This window comes from Bombina bombina, chromosome 3, assembly GCF_027579735.1.
Source record: "Bombina bombina isolate aBomBom1 chromosome 3, aBomBom1.pri, whole genome shotgun sequence".
Classification (NCBI taxonomy): Eukaryota; Metazoa; Chordata; class Amphibia; order Anura; family Bombinatoridae; genus Bombina; species Bombina bombina.
Window position 1 is genome coordinate 67,979,370 of NC_069501.1, and position 20,027 is coordinate 67,999,396.

At 39.6% G+C, this 20,027-nt stretch overlaps 1 protein-coding gene across 2 annotated transcripts in view; it reads left to right on the forward strand.

The window, feature by feature from the left end:
- Positions 1–20,027, forward strand: part of TMEM39A (transmembrane protein 39A) — a 224,362-nt gene that overhangs the window by 170,999 nt on the left and 33,336 nt on the right. For both annotated transcript variants that reach the window (XM_053705851.1, XM_053705852.1), the window contains 2 exons: positions 10,828–10,982; positions 13,063–13,411. In XM_053705851.1, the coding sequence (XP_053561826.1) occupies positions 10,828–10,982; positions 13,063–13,411 (504 nt within the window). The remainder of the gene's footprint in view (positions 1–10,827; positions 10,983–13,062; positions 13,412–20,027) is intronic.

The following is a 20,027-nucleotide window of genomic DNA, read 5'->3' on the forward strand; positions in this document are numbered from 1 at the left end:
CAGGAAAGAATTAAAGCCTTGAGAATTGCTAATTATTTTATCTGTGATTCAAACATGCAGATTATTTGCCTAAATGCTAAGGCTTCTGGCTTTTCGGTTCAGGCCCGTCGGGTGCTCTGGCTGAAGTTCTGATCTGTGGATATGACTTCTAAGTTCAGACTTCTTTCCCTCCCCTTAAGGGAAAGATTTTATTTGGTCCAGGCCTGGACTCCATTATCTCCACAGTTGCAGGGGGCAAGGGTGCCTTCCTTACTCGTTCAAGATGGAGACGATAAGATCCATCCTTCCCTTAGTTCAGGAAGGACAGTTCATGACCACTATAGATCTGAAGGATGCTTACCTTCACGTTCCAATCCACAGGGATCATTTCCAGTTCCTAAGGTTTGCGTTCCTGGACCAGCACTTCCAGTTTATTGCACTTCCGTTTGGTCTAGCTACTTCTCCAAGTATTTTTACGAAGGTTCTACACTGGGTATAGCAGTAGCTTCCTACTTTGATGATATTCTGGTACAAGCACCATCTTTTCGTCTGGCAGAGGGCCATTCGGAATCTCTTGTCTCTCTTCTTCGATCTCATGGATGGAAGATAAACCTAGAAAAAAGTTCTTATTCCAAGCACCAGGGTTGAATTCCTGGGTACTATAATAGACTCCATATCCATGAGGTTATTTCTAACAGACTAGAGACGTTGCAAGCTATCTTCGGCATGTCTTGCCCTCAGGGCCTCCTTAAGGCCCTCTGTGGCTCAGTGTATGGACGTGATTGGTCTCATGGTGTCCAGCATTGACATAATTCCCTTTGCCAGGTTCCGTCTCAGACCATTGTAACTGTGCCTGCTGAGGCAGTGGAATGGCGATCATTCTGATCTGTCTCAACAGATTTCTCTGGACATCCGGTCGAGAGAATCGCTCTCTTGTTGGCTCTGTCTAGATCTGTCCCAAGGGACATCTTTCTTATGATCATCCTGGGAGATTGTGACTACAGACACAAGTCTATCAGGATGGGGAGCTGTTTGGGGTGCCAAGAAGGCACAGGGCCTGTGGACTCAGGAGGAATGCTCCCTCCCGATCAACATTCTGGAACTTCGGGCAATCTTCAATGCTCTGAAGGCTTTGGCCCCTTCTGGGTTCGTCCCAGTTTATCAGATTCTAATCAGACAATACAACCTCGGTGGCTTATATCAACCACCAGGGGGGAACGAGAAGCTCCCTAGCAATGAGGGAAGTATCTTTGATTCTGGAGTGGGTGGAGGCCCACAGCTGTTCGCTGTCAGCGATCCACATTCCGGGTGTGGACAACTGGGAAGCGGATTTTCTCAGCAGACAATCCTTTCATCCGGGGGAATGGTCTCTCCATCCCCAAGTGTTTGCGGAGATATGCAACAGGTGGGGGATGCCGGAGATAGGTCTCATGGCGTCCCGTCTCAATACCAAGCTACCCAGATATGGGTCGAGGTCCAGGGATCCTCAGGCGGAGCTAATAGGTGCATTAGCAGTGCCTTGGAGATTCAGTCTATTTTACCTTTTCCTGCCGTTACCACTCCTTCCTCGGGTAGTGGCTCGAATCAAGCAGGAGCGGGCATAAGTGATACTGATTGCTCTATCGTGGACACGAAGGGTGTGGTTCGGATCTGGTGGGGATGTCATCATCTCCTCCATGGAATTTACCTTGTCGCAGGGATCTGCTGAAACAAAGTCCTTTTGTACATCAAAATCTAGATTCTCTGAGGCTGACTGCGTGTAGATTGAACGCTTAGTTCTAGCCCAGAGAGGTTTTTCTGAGAGTCATTGATACTCGCATTCAAGCTTGTAAGTCGGTTACTTGTCGCATCTATAATAAGGTGTTGCAAACCTACTTATTCTTGTGTGAAGAGCGTGTTTTTTCCTGGCATAAAGTTTTTCATGATTCAGATAGAGCATGAAATTTTAAGCAACTTTATAATTTACTCCTAGTATCATTTTTTCTTCTTTCTCTTGCTATCTTTATTTTAAAAGCAGAAATGTAAATCTTAGCAGCCAGCCCATTTTAGGTTCTGCCCCATAAATAGTGTTTGCTTATTGGAGGCTTACATTTGCCCACCAATAGGCAAGCATAACCCAGGTTCTCAACCAAAAATGGGCCAGCTCCTATGCATCACATTCCTGCTTTTCAAATAAAGATATCAAGAGAACGAAGAAAAAATTGATAATAGGAGTAAATTAGAAAGTTGCTTAAAATGTCATGCTCTATCTGAATCATGAAAGAAAAAATTTGGGTTCAATGTCCCTTTATGGTTCCTAGGATCCTGTCGTTTCTCCAGGATGGACTGGAGAAGGGCCTTTCTGCCAGTTCCCTGAGGGGACAGATTTCGTCCCTGTCTGTTTTACTGCACAAGAGGCTTTCGAAGCTTCCAGATGTACAGTCCTTTGTTAAGGCTCTGACTAGGATCAGACCTGTGTTTAGATCTAAGGCTCCTCCTTGGAGTCTAAATCTTGTTCTGAAGGTTTTGCAACGGGCTCCATTTGAGATTATGCATGAAATTGACATTAAATTGTTGTCCTGGAATTTTCTCTTTCTACTGGCTATTGCCTTGCAATGTGAGCCTCCTTATCTGGTTTTCCATTCTGATAAGGCTGTCCTATGTACTAAGTTAGGTTTTCTTCCTAAGGTCGTGTCTGACCGCAACATCAATCAAGAGATTGTGGTTCCTTCTTCCTTGTGTCCCAATCCTCCTCCTGCGAAAGAACGTCTGCGTCATCATTTGGACGTGGTTCGATCCTTGAAGTTCTATCTTCAGGCTACTAAGGATTTTAGACTAACTTCTTCCTTGTTTGTCTATTCCGGGAAGCGTAAGGGTCAGAAAGTCTCTTCGACTTCCTTATCTTTTTGGTAAAAGAGTGTTATCTGCTTAGCTTATGAGACAGCAGGACATAAACCTCCTCAGAGGATTACGGCTCATTCTACTAGAGCAGTGGCTTCCTCTTGGGCCTTTAAGAACGAGGCCTCTATAGATCAAATTTGTAAGGCCTCCTTTTTACAAGTTTGATCTTTTTGCTTCAAGTGAAGCAGCTTTCGAGAGAGGTTTTACAGGCTGTGGTGCCCTCAGATTGGGGTCCGTCTCTCTTTTTGTCCCTCCCTTTATCATTCAGTGTCCTCTAGAGTTTGGGTATAAGTTTCCCAACAGTAAGGAATGATGCCGTGGACTCTCCTTATATTAAGAAGGAAAACATAAATTATGCTTGCCAGATAATTTCATTTCCTTCTGTATAAGAAGAGTCCACGGCCCTCGACCGTGTTCTCCGATGGACGGCCCTCTAAATTATATTTTTCTTCTGCCACCATTTATACCCTGATATTTCTCCTACTGTTCCTTGTTCGCTCGGCAGAATGACTGGGGGATGGGGGAAGTGGAAGAGGTATTTAAGCCTTTGGCTGGGGTGTTTTTGTCTCCTCCTGGTGGCCAGGTTCAGTATTTCCCAACAGTAAGGAATGATGCCGTGGACTCTCCTTATACACAAGGAAATGAAATAATCTGGTAAGCATAATTTTTGTTTTTATGTTCCTTGTATTCATAATAATTGTGAGTAGCAAGACCTGGAAAATATTTTACTGACGTTCAGTAATTGTACGTTCCCTTCCTAGTGGGTTTAACTAGATTGATAATGTGCCATCCTAAAAAGCTTGATAATTCAACAGCTGGGTGATAAGCAGCAGGCATTGCAGTGCCCAATACAAAGGTGAAATCATACTGCAGACATCAATTTACTTTACATTAGTAAATTATATTGCTTACTGCAGATAAAGTGTAATGTCATTCTTGTGTGCGTAGCCCACTTTTGTTCATAAATTATTAAGCCTCTTACCGGTGAACTAAATAAAAAAATATGCTAGTTTGTTATGATACATTTTTACATTGCTTTCCGTTTTGTTGCATATCTGCCAAGAATTATCTTTCCCAACAAAAGATCAATTCCTGTTTGTTGAAAGCTGCATGCACAAGTATTTCTCCTATATAGGGTCTTTAAACGGACATTACACATAAACTGTGAGCTACATAACAAAGTACCTTCATATCTGAAAAGAATTTTGCAATGAATAATGCAGTTTTATTTTTTTCAAATGAGCATATTATTTTGTTTTTTCTTTTCACTGATTTCCTTGTCCCCCAGAACAAAAGAATCCTTGCTGACCAATCACAATCTAATAAGCAGATATAGAATGCACATGTACAGACTGGGGTAGCTTACCATCTTCTCTTCCCTTAAAAGACCAGTCAACACAGTAGATTTGCATAATCAACAAATTCAAGATAACAAGACTATGCAATAGCACTTAGGCTGAACTTCAAATGAGTAGTAGATTTTTTTTCTGACGATTTTAAGTTATGTCTTTTTCCACTCCCCCTGTACCATGTGACAGCCATCAGCCAATCACAAATGCATACACGTACCATGTGGCAGCCATCAGCCATTCACAAATGCATACACACTTATTCTTGCACATGCTCAGTAGGAGCTAGTGACTCAAAAAGTTTAAATATAAAAAGACTGCACATTTTATTAATGGAAGTTGTTTAAAATGGCATGCTCTATCTGAATAATGAAAGTTTAATTTTGACTGAGTGTCCCTTTTAAAGACGTTCAGCTTAGTTAATTAGTATAAACTAAACAGATATTTATTGCTTTTTAATCTTTTATAGCAAAATTATAAATAATTATATGTACTACGCAAAACTGATAATTCACCTTAAAAAAAAAAAATCAAATGAGTACAGAGAATGTGGGGTAGGACTGGGGAAAACAAAACCTCACAGATAAATTAGCTAAAAGAATTAACCCAAGCCTCCCTGGGAGAAATAGGAATACGTACAGTTTCTTTCATGTAATTAACAAGAGTCCATGAGCTAGTGACGTATGGGATATACATTCCTACCAGGAGGGGCAAAGTTTCCCAAACCTTAAAATGCCTATAAATACACCCCTCACCACACCCACAAATCAGTTTTTACAAACTTTGCCTCCAAGGGAGGTGGTGAAGTAAGTTTGTGCTAGATTCTACGTTGATATGCGCTCCGCAGCAAGTTGGGGCCCGGTTTTCCTCTCAGCGTGCAGTGAATGTCAGAGGGATGTGAAGAGAGTATTGCCTATTGAATGCAGTGATCTCCTTCTACGGGGTCTATTTCATAGGTTCTCTGTTATCGGTCGTAGAGATTCATCTCTTACCTCCCTTTTCAGATCGACGATATACTCTTATAGTTACCATTACCTCTACTGATTCTCGTTTCAGTACTGGTTTGGCTTTCTACAAACATGTAGATGAGTGTCCTGGGGTAAGTAAGTCTTATTTTCTGTGACACTCTAAGCTATGGTTGGGCACTTTATTTATAAAGTTCTAAATATATGTATTCAAACATTTATTTGCCTTGACTCAGAATGTTCAACTTTCCTTATTTTCAGACAGTCAGTTTCATATTTGGGATTATGCATTGAATTATCATATTTTTCTTACCTCAAAAATTTGACTTTTTTCCCTGTGGGCTGTTAGGCTCGCGGGGGCTGAAAATGCTTCATTTTATTGCGTCATTCTTGGCGCGGACTTTTTTGGCGCAAAAATTCTTTTCCGTTTCCGGCGTCATACGTGTCGCCGGAAGTTGCGTCATTTTTTGACGTTATTTTGCGCCAAAAATGTCGGCGTTCCGGATGTGGCGTCATTTTTGGCGCCAAAAGCATTTAGGCGCCAAATAATGTGGGCGTCTTATTTGGCGCTAAAAAATATGGGCGTCGCTTTTGTCTCCACATTATTTCAGTCTCATTTTTCATTTGCTTCTGGTTGCTAGAAGCTTGATGTTTGGCATTCTTTCCCATTCCTGAAACTGTCTTATAAGGAATTTGATCTATTTTGCTTTATATGTTGTTTTTTCTCTTACATATTGCAAGATGTCTCACGTTGCATCTGAGCCAGAAGATACTACAGGAAAATCACTGCCTGCTGGATCTACCAAAGCTAAGTGTATCTGCTGTAAACTTTTGGTAGCTATTCCTCCAGCTGTTGTTTGTAATAATTGTCATGACAAACTTGTTAAAGCAGATAATATTTCCTTTAGTAATGTACCATTGCCTGTTGCAGTTCCCTCAACATCTAAGGTGCAGAATGTTCCTGATAACATAAGAGATTTTGTTTCTGAATCCATAAAGAAGGCTTTGTCTGTTATTTCTCCTTCTAGTAAACGTAAAAAGTTTTTTAAATCTTCTCTCTCTACAGATGAATTTTTAAATGAACACCATCATTCTGATTCTTTGGACTCTTCTGGTTCAGAGGATTCTATCTCAGAGATTGATGCTGATAAATCTTCATATTTATTTAAGATGGAATTTATTCGCTCTTTACTTAAAGAAGTACTAATTGCTTTAGAAATAGAGGATTCTAGTCCTCTTGATACTAATTCTATTCGTTTGGATAAGGTTTTTAAAGCTCCTGCGGTTATTCCAGAAGTTTTTCCTGTTCCTAATGCTATTTCTGCAGTAATTTCCAAAGAATGGGATAAATTGGGTAATTCATTTACTCCTTCTAAACGTTTTAAGCAATTATATCCTGTTCCGCCTGACAGGTTAGAATTTTGGGACAAAATCCCTAAAGTTGATGGGGCTATTTCTACCCTTGCTAAACGTACTACCATTCCTACGTCAGATGGTACCTCGTTTAAGGATCCTTTAGATAGAAAAATTGAATCTTTTCTAAGAAAAGCTTATCTGTGTTCAGGTAATCTTCTTAGACCTGCTATATCATTGGCTGATGTTGCTGCAGCTTCAACTTTTTGGTTGGAAACTCTAGCGCAACAAGTAACAAATCGTGATTCTCATGATATTGTTATTCTTCTCCAGCATGCTAATAATTTTATCTGTGATGCCATTTTTGATATTATTAGAGTTGATGTTAGGTTTATGTCTCTGGCTATCTTAGCCAGAAGAGCTTTATGGCTTAAGACTTGGAATGCTGATATGGCTTCTAAATCAACTCTACTTTCCATTTCTTTCCAGGGAAACAAATTATTTGGTTCTCAGTTGGATTCTATTATTTCAACTGTTACTGGTGGGAAAGGAACTTTTTTACCACAGGATAAAAAATCTAAAGGTAAAAACAGGGCTAACAATCGTTTTCGTTCCTTTCGTTTCAACAAAGAACAAAAGCCTGATCCTTCGTCCTCAGGAGCAGTTTCAGTTTGGAAACCATCTCCAGTCTGGAATAAATCCAAGCCTGCTAGAAAGGCAAAGCCTGCTTCTAAGTTCACATGAAGGTACGGCCCTCATTCCAGTTCAGCTGGTAGGGGGCAGGTTACGTTTTTTCAAAGAAATTTGGATCAATTCTGTTCACAATCTTTGGATTCAGAACATTGTTTCAGAAGGGTACAGAATTGGTTTCAAGATGAGACCTCCTGCAAAGAGATTTTTTCTTTCCCGTGTCCCAGTAAATCCAGTGAAAGCTCAAGCATTTCTGAATTGTGTTTCAGATCTAGAGTTGGCTGGAGTAATTATGCCAGTTCCAGTTCCGGAACAGGGGATGGGGTTTTATTCAAATCTCTTCATTGTACCAAAGAAGGAGAATTCCTTCAGACCAGTTCTGGATCTAAAATTATTGAATCGTTATGTAAGGATACCAACGTTCAAGATGGTAACTGTAAGGACTATATTGCCTTTTGTTCAGCAAGGGAATTATATGTCCACAATAGATTTACAGGATGCATATCTGCATATTCCGATTCATCCAGATCATTATCAGTTCCTGAGATTCTCTTTTCTAGACAAGCATTACCAATTTGTGGCTCTACCGTTTGGCCTTGCTACAGCTCCAAGAATTTTCACAAAGATTCTCGGTGCCCTTCTGTCTGTAATCAGAGAACAGGGTATTGTGGTATTTCCTTATTTGGACGATATCTTGGTACTTGCTCAGTCTTTACATTTAGCAGAGTCTCATACGAATCGACTTGTGTTGTTTCTTCAAGATCATGGTTGGAGGATCAATTTACCAAAAAGTTCTTTGATTCCTCAAACAAGGGTAACCTTTCTGGGTTTCCAGATAGATTCAGTGTCCATGACTCTGTCTTTAACAGACAAGAGACGTCTAAAATTGATTACAGCTTGTCGAAACCTTCAGTCTCAATCATTCCCTTCGGTAGCCTTATGCATGGAAATTCTAGGTCTTATGACTGCTGCATCGGACGCGATCCCCTTTGCTCGTTTTCACATGCGACCTCTTCAGCTCTGTATGCTGAACCAATGGTGCAGGGATTACACAAAGATATATCATTTAATATCTTTAAAACCGATTGTTCGACACTCTCTAACGTGGTGGACAGATCACCATTGTTTAATTCAGGGGGCTTCTTTTGTTCTTCCGACCTGGACTGTAATTTCAACAGATGCAAGTCTCTCAGGTTGGGGAGCTGTGTGGGGATCTCTGACGGCACAAGGAGTTTGGGAATCTCAGGAGGTGAGATTACCGATCAATATTTTGGAACTCCGTGCAATTTTCAGAGCTCTTCAGTTTTGGCCTCTTCTGAAGAGAGAATCGTTCATTTGTTTTCAGACAGACAATGTCACAACTGTGGCATACATCAATCATCAAGGAGGGACTCACAGTCCTCTGGCTATGAAAGAAGTATCTCGAATTTTGGTTTGGGCGGAATCCAGCTCCTGTCTAATCTCTGCGGTTCATATCCCAGGTGTAGACAATTGGGAAGCGGATTATCTCAGTCGCCAAACGTTGCATCCGGGCGAATGGTCTCTTCACCCAGAGGTATTTCTTCAGATTGTTCAAATGTGGGGGCTCCCAGAGATAGATCTGATGGCCTCTCATCTAAACAAGAAACTTCCCAGGTATCTGTCCAGATCCCGGGATCCTCAGGCGGAGGCAGTGGATGCATTATCACTTCCTTGGAAGTATCATCCTGCCTATATCTTTCCGCCTCTAGTTCTTCTTCCAAGAGTAATCTCCAAGATTCTGAGGGAATGCTCGTTTGTTCTGCTAATAGCTCCGGCATGGCCTCACAGGTTTTGGTATGCGGATCTTGTCCGGATGGCATCTTGCCAACCATGGACTCTTCCGTTAAGACCAGACCTTCTGTCGCAAGGTCCTTTTTTCCATCCGGATCTGAAATCCTTAAATTTAATGGTATGGAGATTGAACGCTTGATTCTTGGTCAAAGAGGTTTCTCTGACTCCGTGATTAATACTATGTTACAGGCTCGTAAATCTGTATCTCGAGAGATATATTATAGAGTCTGGAAGACTTATATTTCTTGGTGTCTTTCTCATCATTTTTCTTGGCATTCTTTTAGAATACCGAGAATTTTACAGTTTCTTCAGGATGGTTTAGATAAGGGTTTGTCCGCAAGTTCTTTGAAAGGACAAATCTCCGCTCTTTCTGTTCTTTTTCACAGAAAGATTGCTATTCTTCCTGATATTCATTGTTTTGTACAAGCTTTGGTTCGTATAAAACCTGTCATTAAGTCAATTTCTCCTCCTTGGAGTTTGAATTTGGTTCTGGGAGCTCTTCAAGCTCCTCCGTTTGAACCTATGCATTCATTGAACATTAAATTACTTTCTTGGAAAGTTTTGTTCCTTTTGGCCATCTCTTCTGCTAGAAGAGTTTCTGAATTATCTGCTCTTTCTTGTGAGTCTCCTTTTCTGATTTTTCATCAGGATAAGGCGGTGTTGCGAACTTCTTTTGAATTTTTACCTAAGGTTGTGAATTCCAACAACATTAGTAGAGAAATTGTGGTTCCTTCATTATGTCCTAATCCTAAGAATTCTAAGGAGAAATCGTTGCATTCTTTGGATGTTGTTAGAGCTTTGAAATATTATGTTGAAGCTACGAAATCTTTCCGTAAGACTTCTAGTCTATTTGTTATCTTTTCCGGTTCTAGGAAAGGCCAGAAAGCTTCTGCCATTTCTTTGGCATCTTGGTTGAAATCTTTAATTCATCTTGCCTATGTTGAGTCGGGTAAAATTCCGCCTCAGAGAATTACAGCTCATTCTACTAGGTCAGTATCTACTTCCTGGGCGTTTAGGAATGAAGCTTCGGTTGACCAGATCTGCAAAGCAGCAACTTGGTCCTCTTTGCATACTTTTACTAAATTCTACCATTTTGATGTATTTTCTTCTTCTGAAGCAGTTTTTGGTAGAAAAGTTCTTCAGGCAGCAATTTCAGTTTGAATCTTCTGCTTATGTTTTTCGTTAAACTTTATTTTGGGTGTGGATTATTTTCAGCAGGAATTGGCTGTCTTTATTTTATCCCTCCCTCTCTAGTGACTCTTGTGTGGAAAGATCCACATCTTGGGTAGTCATTATCCCATACGTCACTAGCTCATGGACTCTTGTTAATTACATGAAAGAAAACATAATTTATGTAAGAACTTACCTGATAAATTCATTTCTTTCATATTAACAAGAGTCCATGAGGCCCACCCTTTTTTGTGGTGGTTATGATTTTTTGTATAAAGCACAATTATTCCAATTCCTTATTTTATATGCTTCGCACTTTTTTTCTTATCACCCCACTTCTTGGCTATTCGTTAAACTGATTTGTGGGTGTGGTGAGGGGTGTATTTATAGGCATTTTAAGGTTTGGGAAACTTTGCCCCTCCTGGTAGGAATGTATATCCCATACGTCACTAGCTCATGGACTCTTGTTAATATGAAAGAAATGAATTTATCAGGTAAGTTCTTACATAAATTATGTTTTTCAGATGTATTTAACAGCAAAAAGAAGCAAAATAAATAATGAATGTATATTGCAATAATGAAACATTTTATGCGCTGTTTAATAGTCCTTTAATCAACATGTTTCTCAGGCCTCTCAGGTAGGAACTAAGTCCATGATCCAGTATAGTGCTCTGATCACTGCGCGGCTGGTTCTGCTCACGCTTTGTGGATGGGTGTTTTGCTGGACTCTGGTCAACTTGTTCCGCAATCATTCCGTGTTGAACCTTCTGTTCTTGGGTTACCCGTGAGTATCTTACTTTACAATTCTACTTTTAATTTATTTGCATGTTGTTTTCTTATGATCTCCTTATTATATACTTGTGGATACCATTTACTTGTACGTCCATTAAAATAATCTAATGGTGTTGAAAAATTACTTTAGAGATAAACCGCCTTCATACTTAATGGAACAGTAAAATCAAAATCAAAACTTAAATGGATTCTATGGTGCATCTGTTATAATTTTTGCCTAGTTCTCTTGGTAACCTTTGTTAAAGAGTAATTCTAGGTGAGCTAATCAGCGTTCAAATGTTTTAAGCTATCGGGCAGCAGTGTTTGCAACAATGTTTATAGTAATGTTATACATAGTTGCAAACAATGCTGCCATAGAATGCTAAAGACATGTACACACTTTTAAGTTCATATCAGCCTTACCTAGGTTTGCTCTTCAGCAAAGGATACTAAAGAACAAAGCTAATTTAATATTAGTAGTAAATTAGAAAGTTGTTTAAAATGACATGCCCTGTCTGAATCATGAGCATTGAATAGATAGTGCTGTCTTAAAATGGACAGTAAACACCTTGTAATTCCAAGATTGTTTTGGGTTCTTGCAATAAAATAACATAGTAGGCAAGTGTGAAAATCAATCTACCTCTTGCCTTATTTGGAGAAGCCAATCCAACTGTATTACCTGAGTAACTGCATTGTTTTGCAGTTCTTATCTTGTCACCTCTGCTGAAGCCGATTAGGGACATACTGTATATGAGCCAGGGTTAATTCAAGAACACTGGAAACAGCGGCCAAAGTATAAAATATTACATTTATTTTCAATAAACCAATTTAAAAAGCATCCACGGTAAAAGTTCACTAAATTTACTTAGCTTACGTGTTTTGTCTTTAAGCCGTATTCTTAGCAATTGTACTATCTACTTGCAATTGAAACTGGACCGTAGCATTCCCCATAAGATTAAAAGTAAACCTAGGCTCTTTAGAGAGTTGTGCGTACCACCATCTTTCTGTTTATGGCAAGTTGCATTTGTTTTGGTGTATATATGAGCCAGAGATATGCTTCATGTGCACTTCCAGTTCTCAGATTTGGGAAAACTCACCATTTCAGACTTGCATTTTAGTGAAGAGGAGCAAAATTAATAATAGTATATTGCAAAGATTTTTTTTTTTATTATTATTACAGATTTTTTTTTTATATTACATTCTCAAAGTTGTTACTGTCCCTTTTAAGTTGTTTGCAGCTACATGGCTTAAATTCATGTTTAGATAATGTCAGGGAATAGTTAAATGTAAAGAAATAAAAAATAAAAAATTGGTGCTATATATGTTTAGCATTTAAAGGTGCACAAAATCAGTCCCATTGAAAACCTCATTTATCTTACTGATCCTCCTCCCCACATATCCGCTGCTGCATCTTTTGTTACTGAAACATAGCTCTACAGCCAAATGAAAGCTGTAACACTAATTTGTATAGAGAGTACCTTTCACGTTGCCTTCTCTCTGCTGAAGTTTTGGTTCTTGCCTTACTGACGCATCTCATTGCTGGTACATTCTTTAAACATACAGCTTAAAGGGACAGTATACACTCATTTTCATATAACCGCATGTAATAGACACTACTATAAAGAATACGATGCACAGATACTGATATAAAAATCCAGTACAAAACTGTTTAAAAACTTACTTAGAAGCTGTCAGTTTGGCTCTGTTGAAAAGGTAGCTGGAAAGCTCACTGCAAGTGGCAAATAAGACACTCCCCCCTCCCCCTTCTTTTGCATATGAAAAGACCCTTTACACAAACAGGAGCAAGCTGGAGAAGGTAGCTGACGGTATTCACATAAAACGTTGGGGCTTGGTTAGGAGTCTGAAAATCAGAGCAATGTTATTTAAAAATAAGCAAAACTATACATTTATTTAAAAAAGAAAACTTTATGGGCTATATAAATAGATCATCTACAAAACATTTATGCAAAGAAAAAAATGAGTGTATAATGTCCCTTTAATATTTTCTAGTTGGTTTATAATCTCTACTCTCTCCCAATGTGTATGTGATGTTGCAGTGTCACATAACTCTTCTTTGTTCTGGTCTCTCCTAGGTTCGGAGTGTACGTACCTCTCTGCTGCTTTCACCAAGACAGCCGTTCACAGCCACTCCCTACAGACTGCGGATATTTTGTGCCGGACTCGCTAGTTGATGATAGTGTTAATGGAGTAGCAAGCCTAATTAAACCCAAAGACTTCCTTTCCCTAATACGCGAGTCCCTGAGGGAACAGTTTAATTCTCCCCCATCTATCCCATCCCACAGCTGTCCGCTGTCCCCAGACCTCATACGTAATGAGGTAGAATGTCTGAAAGCTGACTTCAACCGCAGGATCAAGGAAGTCTTGTTCAACTCCCTCTTTAGTGCCTATTATGTGGCGTTTCTGCCGCTTTGCTTTGTAAAAGTAAGTTATCACATTTTTACCCTATGAAATGTAGTTTAGGGTTCTATTTAGTTTTTTTCTTTCATGATTCAGATAGAGCATGCAATTTTAAGCAACTTTCTAATTTACTCCTATTATCTTGCTATCTTTATATGAAAAGCAGGAATGTAAAGCTTAGGAGCCGGACCATTTTAGGTTCAGCACCCTGGATAGAGCTTGCTTATTGTGGGTACATTTAGCCACCAATAAGCAAGCATAATCCAGGTTCTGAACCAAAAATTGTCCGTCTCCTAAACTTACATTAATGCTTTTCAAATACCAAGAGAACAAAGAAAAATTGATAATAGGAGTGAATTAGAAAGTTGCTTAAAATTGCTTGCTCTATCTGAATCATGAAACAGAACACTTGTTATTTAGATAGAACATGCGATTATTCTATTATCAAATCTGCTTAATTCTCTTGGTATCCTTTGCTGAAGGAGCAGAATTGCACTACTGGGAGTGAGCTGAACACATCTGGGGAACCAATGACAAAAGGCATTTATGTGCAGCCATCAATCACCAGCTCACTCCCAGTAATGCATTGCTGCTCCTGAGACTACCTAGGTATTCTTTTCAAATAAGGATATCGAGAGAACTAAGCAAATGAAATAATAGAAGTAAATTGGAAAGTTCTTTTACATTATATGTTCTTTCTGAATCATGTATGAAAAATGAGGGGGTTTGTGTCCCTTTAATGTCTGTTTCAATCAAGACTTTAAGTTCCAGAAACTGATGACATGGGACTGCGTAGCGCTTTTTTTTATCCTCTAACCAGAGTTTATGCCCTGGGGGAAGGGCTGGCATTGGCTCCCAATTTACGTCATTATTAGGTTTGAATTTTAGGTAGTTGGAGGACATGAAGTGATAATGTTATACAGATAATATAAAGAGATGGGCTAGAAAAATAAAATGCTCATGCTTTAATGGCAACATGTGCAGAACGTTGTACATATGAGCTGCACATCATTTTAAAACGGTGACGTTGTCATTAAAATAGTTGCTCAAGTCAGTGCTTATTCTTAGATATAAGTAACAAGATTTCACCCTCGCCCCAGACACTTATGGCTTTGAGTCAGTAGAATTTTTATCCAGTTGAAAAACATCAAAGGAAAACAGCAGCTTACCCATTAAATGCTTTAAGAGCAGCAACTTTAATGATAAACTATAAAGGAAAACACTTCCTGATTCATACTAGATCCAGCTGTACTTGTTCTTTATGTGGGCGCGATATCACTTTACCTACAATTAAGGTGATGCTTTGTTTGCAGATGTTAGCAGAACCTGTCATACTTGAAAAATCTAAATCAAACTTAATTAAGCTTCATTTTTGTTTATTAAAATCCACAGTGAATTAGGTTTCTTCATCCCAAAAGCACGCAGTGTCCCTTACTCACTGGGTCGTTACACAAAACGTGAAACAAACAGGTCTTGTGAGCAGCTGACATTGTAAACCTATTGCGCAACCGATTGGTCAGAATTATTGTGCTTTTAAAATGTGACAACTCTTAATTATAACACTTTTGTTCCTTGCGTTGTACAATCTACTCCAAAGTGTGCTGTCATCCATGTAAAATACCAGCGCATCTAATAGAGCTGCAACAGGTGTGTAATTCCTGCTAACCCTGAGTGACTGATAGGTGCTTCCTACTTAGTCTTCATTGGTTAATACGTTCTTCTTGTTAAAGGGATAGTAAAAACCTTAAAATATTTAGTTATGCATAATTGAACTACTTTGCATTATACTTTATTAATTTTGCCCCCCCTGCTTTACATAATTTAGTTTTAAAAATTGAGGATGTTCTATCTTTCTAAAATGGAAATGCACCCTGCTGACTTCTAAAGGCCAATCCTGCTACATTTTCTTCCCTAATTGGCTTTAACTGGTAATGGCTGTAAGACATTGTACTTTTGTACTAATATTACGAGCATGGCTAGCCTTGTTCTCAACAGACTAAATCCCAGATTGGCTATTGATAAACACTTGCAGTATAAAGATGTTAATTTATTTTAAAAATCTTTAGACTTGGTTGATATGATGTTCTTCAGAATAACAGAATTGCCAATCACATGGTATTTAGTATCCCTTTCTTTCCTAAAACATGGAGAGTCCACAACGTCATTCCAATTATTAGTGGGATATTAACTTCTGGTCAGCAGGAGGAGGGAAAGGAAACCACATCACTTCCCTTACCCATACCCCCAGTCATTCTCTTTGCCTCTGTCAATGGAGGAGGTGAAGTTTCGTGACGTCTGAAGATATTTTTCCTTTTCTGGGTACTTTTCCCTGCAAGCAAGGATTTGGGTTTAGCTGTGTCCAAGTCAATCTCTTGAGCAAGAATAGTGGTGGCTTTTAAGCAGTTAGAAAGTGGTGAGGTTGTCCTTGCTTGGTTTCCTAACACATTTGCTGCCCTAGTCATAGAAAGCCAGAGTTGGTTACTCTGTTCTTTCTTTTTCTACAGGTCTCTGTAAGGAGTATGTGTCCTTTCACACCTTGTAAGCTGTCTTGCCTGACAGCTGGATTGCAGGTAAGTGATTTTGTCTTCTAGGTCTTGGAGATTTGCACTTGAGAAGATTTAGCTGCAAGACTAACTGGTTAATCTTTTCTTTCTGTGTATAAAGGAAAACCCTTATTGTTGTTTTTTATTCTGGGGCTCATATTCTAAATTCTGTTGTGGGACTGATTTGGAACAAAGTGACAGTGTTTGTTTCCATTGGGCTTTACCTTACAAGAAATCGTCAGTTTACAAAAACGTGCGCTTTTATATTTGCTGCGCAGTTTCTTGTCGGCTGGTTTACAGACCTCTAAGTGGAGCGGCGTCTTCTCTGTACCGACATCTCGTGTGATCACTTGTTCGGCAGGATAGTCCTTTGATGGTTTCCAATATCTGATTTATTCCAGAGGTTAGGTAGGACACCTCAGACTGTCTGAGGTGTAGAGGTCCTGAGTTTGCTTTTTTGTTTGTTAGGCAATCCTGTTATATAGCGTTAAACGCTCTGAGGGAATAAAGACTTATTAAAGTGCCCGTAGTCTTTGTTTAAATTTTTTTTTATTTACTCCTTTATTTTTTATTTTATTTTGCTAATATGGACATGGAACAGGAATATGTTTCTTGTGATAGATGCTTATTATGCCTAGAGGCCAAAATCCTTTTGCCTATGCAATTTTGTGCTACATATTTAGCTAGAACACTTGAGTGTAAAGATAAATAGTTGCCCTATGAGCCCAATGTCTCTCAGGATAATTCTGTTCAGGCAATGCCACAGCTTTCTGCTCAAACGTCCCAAGCCTCAATGGTGTCACATACAGTACCCTGCAGCTCCTCTCAGCCTCCTGGAGGAGTGTATTTGCCATAAGATTTTGCTGCACAGATATCCTCTGCGGTATCTGCGGCATTATCTGCTTTTCCTATGTTGGGAAAACACAAGAGGAAATCTAAATATTTGTCAGATGTTAAGGTGTCTGTCCCATCTGCTGACGTGAAGGTTGACCACCCTCATAAGGAACAGTTAGGCAAACAAAGCCAGTATTTGGCGCTTACGGTCCTGGAACGGTTCGCCCAGACTTTGTCAAGAGACTCTTTCTTTTCTCAGTACTTGACCACCCTCATAAGTCTGATGAGGAGGATACCTCGGTAGCTTCTGAGGGTGAAATCTCAGATTCTGACAGTATAATTCCTTTGTCTGATTCTGAAGAGGTAAACTTCAGATTTAAGCTTGAACACCTCTGCTTACTGCTAAAGGAGGTTTTGGCTACTTTGGATGCCGCCTACACTTGTGTCGCTGTCAACCTTAAGAAATCTAGTAAACTTAGTGAATGTCAACTTTCAAGAATGCGTGCCCGGTTTTTAAAAATACTATTAAAATCAGGGGCACTTTCATTTATGAAAGTTTACATTTCACCCATTTTGTTAAAATACTTACCTTTTCTTCTTGACGACAAAGAAGCAATTCCCCCTCCTGCCGCTCGTCACTTCCCTGGGGGGAAAGCCGTGATTGGAGATGCCATATTCTTCATTGCTGACATAAGAATTGACGAGTGGCAGGAGGGGGAATCGCTTCTCTGGCTTCAAGAAGAAAAGGTAAGTATTTTAACAAAAACCGGTGAAATGTAAACTTTCATGAATGAAAGTGCTCCTGTCTTTAACAGTATTTTTCTAAAAACCAGGCACTCATTCTTAAAAGTTGACATTCACTTTAACAAATACTATGATGTGCCTTCCACTGTGTAAGTATTTCCTGTTCCAGACCGTGTGTCGGAGATCAATGCACAGGAATGGGATAAACCTGGGATACCTTTCTCCCAGTCTCCCGTTTTTAAAAAGATGTTTCCTGTTGCTGACTCCATTCGAAACTCATGGTGCACAGTTCCTAAAGTGGAAGAGGCTATTTCTACTCTGGCTAAGAGAACCACAATTCCTATTGAGGATAGCTGTTCTTTTAAGGATCCCATGGACAAAAGCTGGAGGCCTAGTTAAAGAAAATGTATGTTCATCAGGGTCTACAATGGCAACCTGCAGTTTGCATTGCCACAGTAGCAAGTGCAGCATCTTATTGGTGTAATGCCCTGTCCGAACTGATTTTAGAGGATACTCAGTTGGGGAAAATCCAATATAGGATTAAGGCTCTGAAACTAGCCAATGCCTTTATCTTGGATGCTAACATGCAAGTCATTAGACTGGGAGCCAAGATGTCTGGCTTCACTGTCCTAGCCCACAGGGCCCTGTGGCTAAAATCATGGTCAGCTGATTATTTCTAAAAATTAAGGGTGGAAAGGGGTCCTTTCTACCACAAGACAAGAAGAATAGACCTAAAGGACGTCAGAGTAATTTTCTTTTCGTAATCAGATCAAGTGGGGGGCAGACTTTCCTTGTCTAGCGTGGATAGATGTCCCAGATCCTTGGGCTGTGGACATAGTATCTATAGAATTCAAATCTTGTCATCCCAAGGGCAAATTTCTCCCCTCAAGGTTATCTGTGGATCAGGTAAAAAGAGAGGCATTCTTAAGGTGTGTTCAGAACCTTTCCTCCCTGGGAGTGATTGTTCCAGTAAGAGAACAGGGTCTAGGATTTTATTTGAATCAGTTTGTGGTTACAAAGAAAGATGGAACATTTCGACCCATTTTCGACCTAAAATGTCTCTACAAGTTTCTCAGGGTTCCGTCCTTCAAAATGGAAACCATTTGTTCCATTCTTCCTTTGGTCCGTACATGACGACCATAGACCTTAAAGGGACAGTATGCTATAAAATTGTTTTTCCCTTAATGTGTTTCCAATTACTTTTTTACCAGCTGCAGGGTATAAAATGTATGAGATTTGCTTTTTTAAGGCTTATTTGTGTATATGAATTAGCTGTTTTTGTGTGTTGAAGCCACAACCTAATAAAATGGGTTGAGCTTGTAGGTGTAATCAGATCTCATTACTTTATCACATTGTGTAAATAAATATACCTGCCTCTTTATCTTATATCTGTCCATAAACCAATCACCAATACTTGGAGAGAACAATGGAAAATTAACATTTTATTACCTTATCTCTTCTATAACCCACTGGGAGTGTAATTTCTTCTACTGGCTGTGTTAACACCGCTTGGCCTTGAGGCCAAAAACTTTCAGGATGGGTGGGGATACTACAGGCTAAATGAATTCCAACATCCCGAGCTACCTGGGTCAGAAAAGTAAACACAAATACATATACAATGAAGCATATCCCATTTAGTCCTGCCTGGACTTAATACGGCAATGCTTTTTACTAATATTTTTCTTATTATTTTCAAGAGAGGCCCTAGTTGCCCTAGCACACTTCGGGCCTAGAATTAGGATGAAAAGTGAATCTGGAGAAGAGTTCCCTTGTTCCAGCTACAAGGGTTGTTTTCTTAGGGACCATCATCGATTCCCTATTTATGAATTTTTTTCTGACTGAGGTCAGAAGATTCAAGCTTCTCACTTCTTGCCTCTCTCTTCAGTCTACTGTTCGGCGATCAGTAGCTCAATGTATGGAGGTAATTGGTCTGATTGTCACTTCCATGGACATCATTCCCTTTGCTCGATTCCATTTGAGAGCTCTGCAATTATGCATGCTCCGACAATGGTACAGATATCATTTGGATCTGTCTCAGAGGATAGATCTAGACCAGTTGACAAGAGTTTCTCTATCTTGGTGGATTTCGCAGGATCATCTGTCTCAGGGCACATGCTTTCGGAGACCCTACTTTGTGATTGGGACCACAAATGCCAGCCTGCTGGGCTGGGGAGCAGTCTGGGACTCGTTAAAGACTCAGGGCCTATGGTCTCGGAGGAGTCTTCTCTCCCAATAAACATCTTGGAGTTGAGCGATCTTCAAGGGAAAGAGGTGATTTGATAGAAACTTTCAAGTACGTTAAAGGGCTTAGTAAAACTGAGGCTGTGGGTATTTTACATAAAATGGGAAATTCAAGAACAAGGGGTCATGATCTCAAGCTGAAGGGTAGTAGATTCAGGAGTAATTTGAGGAAGCACTTTACAGAAGGAGTGATTGATTTATGGAATTAACTTCCTCAAGAGGTAGTAATGACAAACACTGTGGGGGACTTTAAAAATGCCTGGGACAAGCATAAGGCT